Here is a 12,079-nt window from a genome sequence, read left to right on the forward strand (position 1 = left end):
TTAAAAATAAAATCGACATTTTATATAATTTTTTAATAATAAGTTTTTTATTTTTTGATTTTGTATCAAAAAAAAATAGTTAATAGAAGATAATAAAAAAAGAGTGATGTTATTACAAAAAATTTTTCTTTATAAAAATAAATAAAATATTTATTAAATTTAAAACTATAAAAATAAATAAACATCCTACGAAAGAAATATTTTTTAAAATAAGAAAATATTTTTTTTTCTATTATTAAGTCTTATAATAATAATAATAATAATTTAAATTGATTAATAGATGAATTAGATAAATAGTCTAAAGAATATATTTTTATTAAAAAAAAAATGTATATATATATATACATATAAAAGTTAATTTTAAGTAAGAAAGATTAAAAATATAATTGTTCTTTTGAAAAAAAAAGTATTTAAAAAATTTGGAAAACAAATATATTTGTATATTTTTAAATGTTAAAGAAATAAAATATCTTTTTAAAATAAGAAAGATGATGTACATATATGTGTAAGTTTTTGTAAGAGAAATTAACATAAGAATAAAAATATAAATATATATATATATATATATACATAAAAAGATACTTGGTGACTGGTCATTACTCTAAAAAAAAAAAGTTAATAATTTACAATGTCATGGTTATTATAATAATATCTTTTATCTACAAAAAAAATTTTTTTTTTTGCTTTATATTCAATACAATAAAATAGTTTTTAATGAAACATGATATCAAATTAAAAAAAAAATTTACTTATTTATTTCTTAATAATAGTGAAGAGAATTTAAATATAATGACCTATGACAAAATATATAACAATGAAATTAAACAAGAATAAATGATAAGAATATACAAAAATTTATTATTACTTGCAAATGTTAATATTTATATATATATACAGGGTGGTTCAAAAAAGTTTTATTTAGTAAACCACTTTGTACAGGGTGCTCCACAAAATGTCTTCCAATTAGATAATTGAACGTAAAATATATATATTACTTTTAACACTGAGGAAGAACCATTTTTTTTCTAGCATTTCCTGTAAATGATTCTTGATTTTATCGTTATTTTCTTTTACTTGAAATATTATATTGTTAAAAATTTTTTTTTCCACGGTAAAGTTTTTCTATCAGGAGGTTTCTACAATTTTTTTTTGAAAAAAAAGTCATGCTTAATTGAATTGTCAATGGCATCTTTTCCATTTGATAGATAATTTTTAAATAAATAATCAATTCTTTCATTTAAACTTATATGTTGAATTATAATTTTTAATTATTAAAAATCATGACGTAAAAACATATCACAGTATATCAAAAAGTATGTGATAGAAATAATATTTCATTTTTTCAAGTATAAAAAATATTTTACTTTTGTGTATTTGCGTATCTACTTTAAAAATCTTGTGTCCATTTTAAAATCTCTAATATCATGTATTCTGAATTGTCTTCTATTTTTTAGTAAACATAGTTTGTTAAAAGCGTCATTTTTAAGAAATTTAATAATTTTTTTCTCTTAAAAGTTATCATTTTGAAATTTTCCTGTCAAGAGAAGAATCATAAGAATCCAATTTTTTTTCTAAGAATAAATTTTATTATCAATACAATAATAATTATTATTATTATAGTAAAAAATATTGCACAATAAAAAATTGATACTATTCCGTTATACCCATTTCTCTCAAATTAAGACGTTTATAATTTTTTTTTTAAAAAGAGATTTTTTAATAAAAAGTAAGACATTCAATTCCATAACTTCTTTTTTAAAAGATAAAAAAAAATTTATTTATTTACAAAAATTAGAAATCTATTACAAATACAATTAATCAAGATCTAATTAAATAGTAAAAATATTGACATTAAAACCGTGAAAATATATTTTAAAAAATGCCCATATCAAAATGTTTTTCTTTATTTACATAATATATACCATTTTGATTCAATGGAAAGACCTTTAGAATCACCCTGTATATATATTCACCATTTTTCTTTTCTATTGAAAATTGTAAATATACTATATAAAAAAAAGTCATTTGCTTAGTATCTTTCAAGTTGAAAAGAATTATTATAATTTCCACTTTTGTAATTTTCATAAATAATCTTTTCCTTATTTTTTGATTTAAAAGTACTATTTTTTATATTATTAATATTATTAGAATATTTAAAACTTTTATCTAATGATGATGTTGACATTTCTAAACACACTTTTTGATTATTATTATCATCATCATCATTATCCCCGATTATACAACATCCATGAACAAATAATGATAAAAATACTGGTAAAAATATTAATCCATGTAATAAACCAACTGATATTGCTAGAAAAACTGTTTTAAAAAATGTTACAATCATGTATGCTGGAACATCTGCCAAAACACAAATAGCCAAAATTGTTGAAGATCCACCTTGAATTAATGGCCAACCAAGAGCTGCTAATGCATCAATAATTTTTTCTTGAGATGTTTTTTCTTTTGACACAACATAACCATATGTTATATGAGCTGAATAGTCAACAGAAAATCCTATTGACATAATTATTGTTATCATTGATATAGCATCTAAATTAACTCCCCATAATGTCATAAAACCAATTGTTCCAAAATCCATTGAAGCTATTGCTACTGTTACCCAAACAGCACATATTGGTTGTGGTATCAAAAATAATGCTATAAAAAACATCATTATCATTGCTATAACTGTATTTTGAACAGTATTAGGAATAACTAAAGAATATTGATCTGTAAATAACCATATTGGCATAAATGTTGTTACATTATATTTTGTATATCTTGATGCTACTTCTCTTAATGTTATTGTAGCATCTGTTTGTTCAACTGATGAAACAATATTTCTTAAACCTACAATAAAACGAAATGCTCCAATTTTCCATGTACCATTACTATCTTTAACCCATTTAACATCTTCAGGCCAATATTCATTAGATTTAGCAGCCATATAATGTTGAACAAAACTATAATAATATTCATCTTTTATAGTAGTATCAGCTTCTGAGGAATAATATTTTTCCATTTCATTTAACCAAAATTGTATTGAATCATCACCAATAGTATGTTTAGTATTAGCAAAATCATGAACCATCATTTTAATATTTTTTCTTTCTGTACTATTTCTTAAATCAGGAGGATTATTAACAACAACCTGTACAGTACTACCATAATGCCAAAAATATTTTTCTAAATTTCTATAATGTGGTATAGCATAAGAATCTCTAACTAATAAATTAACTGGTTCAAGACCTTCTTTTAAATTACTACATCCATAACCAGCAAATACTAAATAAATACAATACCATACTATAACCATAATTTTAACTGGTGTTGTCATAAGAATAGGACCAAAATATTTTCTAAAAAAATGTGCCGGTAAACTATCTTCTATTATATCACCATGTGTTGTTATAAATTTTAATGATGGATCAATATCAGTATGACAATTATCTGAACCTAACATAAATAATTTTGTCATAATACCATATTTTTTTTTATTATCATATACAGTTGTTTTACATAAAATAACAGAATGCCTATTTTTTTTTTCTAATTCAATTGATAATGCTAAAATTCCAGCAAAAAATGTTATTTCATAAATAAATGTCATTGAAATTGCTACACAAGTATAAATACAAAAAATATTAACTGATGGTATTGTTGTTAATGCACCAACACCAAATGATAATGAATCTGTAAATGATGTTATTAACATTGATACAGCTGCCTCTGATAAACATTCACCCATTCTTTCTTCTGTTGCCTGTGTTCTTGGAGTTCTTTTAATTGCAGCTAACATTAGAAACATATTATCAACACCTACAGCAACAATAAGAAATGGCATAACACCAACAATATCTGAATAATACATACCACCAAGATTTAATCCACCTATTGCTGTTGCTATACCTAAACCAGCATTAGCTACTCCTAAAATTGCTACAATTGGTTTTGATTGTACCCAATCAATTAAAAAAGTTCCTTTAATAAATGTAAAAGATGATATCATTGAAAATATTACACAAAAAGTGAATGATAAAATAAATCTAGGAACTAAAGAATTTGCATTTCTTTTTAATTCTTCAGCTAATGTTTGTGAATGAAAAAAGGTAAATTCAATATAAGGATCATCAGGATAATTAAATAATTCATACTCCAATTCTTTTTCCCATAAACCAGATATATATGAAACATTTGTAGGGTAAAATTTTAAATGAAATAACATCATCCAAGCTTTAGCTGATACAACAATTTTTGTATTATTAGGACCATTAGTTAATCTAACATCACCTAATGCTCCACCAATATATCCTGATTTATCACCTAATCTTACTGTTGGATATGTTATATTTATTCCATGATTATAAAGTGAAGATATTAAATGAATATGTTTATTTCCTGGACATCCTTGTTTTTTATACATCAAACATAAATCATCATATTTATATGTTTCATTGTTAATATTTACCTTGACTCGATTTTGAATATACATGTCAAGACGCCATATTGCTTCAGCATAATGAGGTTCTAAAATATTTCCATTATCTTTTGTAGTTATAATTATCTATAAAAAAAAAAGAAATAATAAATTTTTTAATGATAATATTATAAAATAATTTTTTAAGGTTACCTGTATTTCTCTACTTTGAGTTACAGCTCTCCCTGGAACATAATTATCATTTGTCAATGGCCATAAATTATGAATAACTTGTCTTTCCATTTTACTTGGAGCATCAGATGGTGTAAAGAGGTAGATAGCATCAGAGATAGTATTTAAATGAAATATTCCAATACTCATAATAGAAGTAATAATAATAGGAATAAGTATAAATGGATATGGATATTTAGCAACCAAAACTCCATAATTATGGAAAAAGATAGCCAACGGCTTTTCAATACAATCGTTTGTTGGCATCAAATAAAAATTTAATATAATATGTTGTTATTTTTTTTATCTTTTAAAATATATAAACATAATTTTTTTTTTTCCTTTATACTAATAAATTTTAAAATATTAATTATTTTAAAAAGAAAGTATTGATAATTTTGGTGTGGGGAAAAATTCTGAAGAATGATATGTTAAATAATAATAGAGAAATAAAAGGAAATAGAAGACATGTGTTGAAAAATTATTGAGGTCACCAGGAATGAGATGGGGTGGAAAAAAGATTTTTTAATCATTGTAAAGGTCATTTTATACAATATATTGTATAAAATATATATATATAAATATATGAGTAGGGGTATATATAAGATATATCTATTGACAATATTGTGATAGTTTAACTAATGAATATTTCATATTAAAATTTTGTTAAAAAGAGAATTACTGATTAGTAATTATAAAAACGAAGTTTAGGTGTAATTAAAATGTAGTTAATGAAGATGTCTCGATTTATTATCAAATCTTTTTCTTTGTTTTATGTATACTTAAAAAGAGATTTTATTTTTATTATATATTATTAAAAAGGAGATATATTAGGTATCATTATCAGTACTTTTGATTTTTATGAATTTTGTTTATCTTAAAAAGTTTACGAATATTTATTAGTGAAAACAAGTTTTTAAAAAATTCAAGTTGCATTATTTTATGCCATTTTCTATCAACAAACCACTTTTTTTTTAATACATTACTTTGAATAGATGATTCACTTTTAAATAAAAGTAATTAAATTACAAAACTTATAAAAAAAAATATTCATAGACATAAAACTATTTATAAGTTTCTAAATCCAGATTAATTTAACTTTTTTTATGTTAATAATTCAAAAAAAAATGTATATTTTTTTAACTATGTCTTTATTTCATAGAATTAACGTGGTAAACATTAAAGTTAACAGTTTATAATTGTGATAAACTTTATTTAAACTCAAAAAAAAATATGATACAAAAAAAAATCATATATTTTTATTTTATATCAATTGTTTTGTATGTATATATCTCGTTTGTAATAATTTATAAATATATATTAATAAAATTTTAATGCCATAAAATTTCTTCAATATTTACCAAAAAAAAAAATGGTACAAAAATTACTCGGTAAAGTATTACTTTTATTATAATCACTCATTCATTGCATAATAATAAAAATTTAGTTACATATTTATAATTTAAAAGGATTTTGTTTATCAGAGATATAAATATCAATCATTTATTTAATGTCATTTTTGATAGATAGTACAATTTTACTACCATTATTTTTAATTACACCTTTGTTGTTCAAAATAGAATCTCCCTGTTGTTTTATTTTAATAAAAAATATTTTGTAAACAAAATAATACTAGCATTTTTATCTTTATTAGTTTTTAGATTTTTAAATTTATGTAGTAATAAAAAAAATTTTATTGATAAATATATTTATTCTTTCTGATCATGGTTAACTGATTGTATACAAATTGAAGAAAAAAAGACCCATTTTTAAATTCAATTTGTTTTTAAGAATCTAGATAATATTTATATTTTGGATACTTTTTTTAAAAGTTAAATAAATATTTTAAAAAAAAATTATTTTTTGTTTGTAAATAAAGTTAAATAAAATGTTTAAAGGTTAAAAATTCATTAGTCAAAGGACTAGTTAAATAAATCAAAGTAATTAACTTTTGAAATAACATAAAAAATAAAATAAATTTCTTCCTATCTTTCATTTTACATAAGAATTAGGTTTTTTCTGTATAATAATCTTCAAAAAAATGGCGTTGTCAAAAATTAATAGTGATATCTTTGTATAGTACCAAAAAAACAGGTTAAAAAATAAATACATAAAACACACAATAATTATACATTTTTTAATAAATAATTTTCAAACTACATATATGAAATTATTTATTTATTTTTATTTCTAAATTTAGAAACTCTAAAATTGTTATTTTGAGAGAATATTTTCGGAGTTAATTTATGAATAGTATCTCAACGTAAACTTTAAATCATAATCTTAATATCATTGTTTTAAAAAAAGTTAGTAATTTTTTTTCTTTATCAGTTACTTTTTTAAATGAATCATACATATCATTAAAAAATTTATACCACTGTGATAATTGTACTTATTATTATTTAAATTTCTGCTTCTTGTTTTCTTTTATATATTTTTAAAAATTTATTTCAAAACTTTTTTGATTTTATTTTTAAAAAAATTTTAAAACTTAAATTTCCTTTTGAAATCTTGACAGTTTGTTAAAGAAGGCATTTTCGACAATTCTGTGGTACTTGATCTCCATAATCTTTATTTAAAAAATGTTACTAATTATTTTCTAGTAAACATATTTATAATCTTTTATTTTTATAATAAATTTATGGAAATTTACTTTCTATTTTTAAGAATGATATTCTTTTTGTTGGAAAAAAAATCACGATTAAAAATAAACGCATTAAAAATAAAAAAAATATATTTTATTTAATTTTATTCAAGAAAAAATGGACCCACCAAAATTGAATAGTACCAAATTTTCTATGACAAAAAAATAAACTACTAATTTTATTAGTAGTTAGTTACAAAAATGAATCTCCACAGACAAGGAAGACGAAACGACCTCAAAACTTTAGAAATTAGTTACTACAAAATTTTCTGTATCCTCCATAAGACATAAGTGTATAGATACTTGTCAAAAGAGCAACAGGAACACAAAGTTTTCCGGCAACGTTGTCAATTTGATAAAAAGCATAACAAGTACCAATAGCTAAAGCGCTATGTAAAGCACCATAACCAAAAAGTAATTTTCTGTCCTTTTTCTTGGATACTGGAATAAATCCTAACCATGAAGCTAATGTACATCCATAAAGAGCCATGGCTACTTTTGTATCATTGTAGTCAAATCCACCTCCATGCTTGAAAACCATGTATGCAGCATAACCCATTGGAGTAAAGGTCAGGACGTCTAAAGCACTGTAGACAACTGGATCTTTTGGAACACATTTACATTCACATGTTGACTAAAGAAAAAAAATTTTTTTTAATCAAAATAATATGATAAATTAAAAACTCACTTTTAAAAATTCTTCAACACTTTTATCTTTAAAGACAGAGTAAGCAGTAAATGCACTGACACCAGCTGGAACGAGAGCGCTAAGTAATGCTTTTTTTGTATCACATTCAGTCCAAGTATGAATCATATTTTTAAGTAAAAGTCAAAATTTGTTGATCTATAAAGTAATAATACAAATATAACTATTATTAAATGTAAGACAACTACCGAAAATCAATATTACAAACAACACTTTAAAATGTTTTTAAAAAAAAAATACATATACACAAAAACATATATAAAATAATACTAACACTATTGGTTAGAAAGTCGTCTTTCTTAATTTTTTTTCATAATATCAAATAAACTAGGTAAAAATGTTGTATATAATTGCACGTTTTCAATGAAGTAATATTATAACAGTAGATATAAAGTAAAAAAAAAGATGATAGAATGAAACCAAAAGGTGGGATGGGTAATGAAGACAACACTAATATAAAGTTAAGGAGTATTAAGTAAAAAATATGTATATATTTTTGAAAATGGTTATGAAAATATGTGTCAAAATAACATTTTTGCCTTACAATGATACAATTTATACCAAAAAAAAAAATATTGTAGAAAGGATAGAAAACATAAACGTTGTTGCATGAACAAAGACATCAATATAGGATAGAATGACAGAAATACATTTCTAGCTAAAGTATATTAAACATGAGACTGGTAGATAAAAATATATGACTAACTAATCTTTGAAACTTAAATATAGATCTGAAATTTGTGCATGTTTCACGGAATGACAAAAATGTAGTTTCTGGTAGAAAACACAATTTAAATAATACTATTAATAAAAAATATTTAATAATTAGTTATTTAATAAAAAAAACAAAAATACATAAGTTTTATTTTGGGAAAGTATATATATTCAACACGATGATAAAGATGTCATTGAATTTTATGGTGATTCTTAGAAGTATAAGATATGCTTTTTTTTCATCAAACATCATGATTGAGTACAAAGTAATACCAATAATAATTTCTTAAAGTTAAAAAAAACTAAATTTTCTTTTAAATTGAGAAAGACCAACAGTAGAAGCAAATAGTTTCAGAGTTATATAAAAATAATTGGTAGTAAAGCAAGTAAAATTTCTAACTTTAAGAAAAAAAAATCATTCTATTTAAGTATAAAAAACAGTAAATTTTTTTTTACTTCCTGTATAATATAAAATTAAAAATGGTTGAATTTTTTGGGGCAAACATAGATTCGATTCACATTATATAAAAAACTAAATATCACGTTGCGTAGATATCTTTTTTATAATATTAAATTAAATTAAAAAAAAGTATTCTTCGTTGTGGGACAATAACAACAAATCAAATAATAAATGGCAAAACATGAAAAAATATTTTACAATAATAGATCATAGGTCGGTCAAATGTTATTTAAAATAAATGGGTAGGTGTTTAAAATTAAAAATTGAAGAAATGATAAAAGCCTTACAAATTTTAAATTTTAGCTCTGGTAATAGCTAGAGAGTGATAAACAATATGACAAGCTTGCAGAATATAGATTTATCCCAATTTCTTTGTTGTAAATATTCTCAAATTAAAAAATAAAGAATCATTTGTTTGTAAAGTTTATTTTATTATTTAAAGGCAATGGAGCAAAATAGTTTTTAAAATATGTTGTTAAAAGAATTAGATAGAGTTAAAAATCTTTTCCAACATCAATAAAGACATATACTATTGTTTAGCATAGTGCCATAATAAAATACTCTGCACTATCAATTTTATTTTAAATAGTAAAAACGAGTTTAAACTTCTTGTCACGTGCATCTATATAGACATTGTAAACAAATAACACAATAAACTACCAAATTTTTAATCAAAGATAAACAAACATTTCCTAATAAACAGCACAGTAATTTTTTACATTATATATTTATTTTTTATTCTTTTTGTTTTTAATAAATGTTTTAAAATTTTTTGTGAAATCTTATATCAATAAACTTTTTAATGTTTTTAAAAAACAAAAGTTAAAATTTTATAATTCAATACTATGAAGAGCTTAAAAATTTCTTCAATCGTTTGGTGAAAACTGCTTGTTAGGAACTTTATTTTAAAAGAAGTTACTAATGTTTTTTTTAAAATGATTATTTTCTAGGTATTAATATTAAAATCCAATTTTCATAAATATATTTTTTTATATATTTTATAGTGAATGATAAAAATTCAGAATTTATTTTTATTTTCAATTTGAAATTCACAGCTTACTTTGGATTTTTCTATCAATATTTATAAGAAAATTAAATTTACGTTTAATCTCGTTTTGTATATTTGATAACAATACTATTACTTGGAATTTTTTTAAATTCTAACTAACAAAACTTCCTAGAAACATTTTTTTTAAAAAGTTAATTTTGTAGCATATATATCTAGCTTAAAGTTTAATATTTAAAAAAGGAAAACTAAATGACAGTTATTATTCCTTAGCTTATACTTTTAAAGCAAAAAATATGTTTACAACAATACTTATTTCAGTCAAAAAATAGAAAAATGCATAATGTCTCCCTATTGCCGTTCTGAATAAACTAATTTATAAAAAGTCATGTTGATTAAAAGTATAGAAACATATTACAATTAATATAAAAAGTTTGGTTATACTAAAATATTCTAAGAAAAAAAATATAAGATATGCAAATAATAGTGTATACAAAATATAGGACAACAAATTGCTTCATAGTGTTTTTTGTTTTCATTTCTAAGTATTTCATTGAAAAAACTCATGCAATTTTAAAACTTGATGCCTAACTTTAAAATCATTTGCTACAAGAAGCTATGATCATAAACTTTTTCTTTTACTCTTATACTTAATTACATTTCAATATCACCCTGAATAACCATGTTTCAACAAATAGTAATTTCAAAAAAATATCTATATATAAATATAATTTTTTTTTCTCATAATATTTTATTAATAATTAAAAGTTGAAGAAAATCTCCATAGCTCATTCCCCGGCTATGTATATATATAGTATAGAATATTTAGGTTATTTTAAAGGATCGTATTTAACAACTTTAGGCCCTTTGGCAAGATTAGCTGCATCCTCAGCGGCTTTTTTTGCAGCAGCAGCTTCTTGTTTTTTCCTCATAAGTTCAGCATCACGTTGTTGGCGAGCATCAAAATTCATCCCAACATTTGCACCTTTATTAGCAGCTCCCTTAGCTTTTTGCAACTCTTTCTGTTTCTTAAGATTCTTCTCACGAGCTAAATCACGTTGGTTACCACCTGAAAATCTACTTGTTGTTTTCTTTTATTAAAAAACAATTCTAAAAATCAAGGAAACTTACGAGCCATTTTTATAAAAGTTTATAAATATACAATATATAGGAATGATCAGAAGTAATCGATTGATTAAAACTGCAATGATCCAGTATATATAATAAATTTGTTTAAAGTTTGATAGTTTTAATATTTCACAGAAAAGAAGGCAGAGATTTGTAAAACAAAATATAGGTCATACAGATAGATATATTATTAAGATATAATTAAAAAAAAAGAAAGGAAATTATTGTGAAACTATAATTTTCACTTTTATCACAAGATACTTATTAATTGATGCAAACTACCTTCTCATGTAATGTTTTACCTATGAAAAAAAAAAATGACACTAGATGATAAGAGAATAGCAAAGACAGAAGGGAAAAAATACAGAAAAAAAAAATTAAAATAACAAATACGAAGAAAAAGAAGATAAGCTGGATTAATAAAAAAAAAAAATAATTTAAACAAAATTTTGACAACAAATCATAAATAAATTATAAAATTTAATATCTCTTTTACTCATCTTTACAAAGAGAGATACATTATGTACCATAGCAAAATTCTTTCCAAGAGTCGAGGAGAAAAATACAATTTTCATCACATTATCATATGCCCTTTTTTATATTCAGTTAGATGATATATATTTGTATAAAAAAATAACATTCATTTTTCTAAATGTATATATTTGCTGTTATTAAAATATAGTAGTAAAATTTATGTACAAATATTGCTTATCATATATGTGTGATAAAGTTTGTATTAAAAATAATACCTTTCCAAAAATGTTTAATTA

General features: G+C 22.1%; 3 protein-coding genes across 3 annotated transcripts; all 3 read right to left on the reverse strand.

The window, feature by feature from the left end:
• Nucleotides 1-2,029: 2,029 nt before the first annotated feature.
• Nucleotides 2,030-4,918, reverse strand: SRAE_2000065300 (Sterol-sensing domain and Patched family-containing protein; the record flags this gene model as incomplete). Its single annotated transcript, XM_024651509.1, has 2 exons — nt 2,030-4,567; nt 4,634-4,918. 2 exons carry the CDS (start codon nt 4,916-4,918, stop codon nt 2,030-2,032), a joined length of 2,823 nt encoding a protein of 940 aa, XP_024505179.1.
• Nucleotides 4,919-7,545: 2,627 nt separating this feature from the next.
• SRAE_2000065400 (TspO/MBR-related protein family-containing protein) lies at nt 7,546-8,109 on the reverse strand (the record flags this gene model as incomplete). The annotated part of the gene is made up of 2 exons (XM_024651510.1): nt 7,546-7,929; nt 7,984-8,109. The coding sequence occupies 2 exons, from the start codon at nt 8,107-8,109 to the stop codon at nt 7,546-7,548; spliced, it is 510 nt and encodes a 169-aa protein (XP_024505180.1).
• Nucleotides 8,110-11,011: 2,902 nt separating this feature from the next.
• SRAE_2000065500 (Uncharacterised protein family SERF-containing protein) lies at nt 11,012-11,319 on the reverse strand (the record flags this gene model as incomplete). The annotated part of the gene is made up of 2 exons (XM_024651511.1): nt 11,012-11,250; nt 11,313-11,319. 2 exons carry the CDS (start codon nt 11,317-11,319, stop codon nt 11,012-11,014), a joined length of 246 nt encoding a protein of 81 aa, XP_024505181.1.
• Between the last annotated feature and the right edge of the window lie 760 nt (nt 11,320-12,079).

This window comes from Strongyloides ratti, assembly GCF_001040885.1.
Source record: "Strongyloides ratti genome assembly S_ratti_ED321, chromosome : 2".
Classification (NCBI taxonomy): Eukaryota; Metazoa; Nematoda; class Chromadorea; order Rhabditida; family Strongyloididae; genus Strongyloides; species Strongyloides ratti.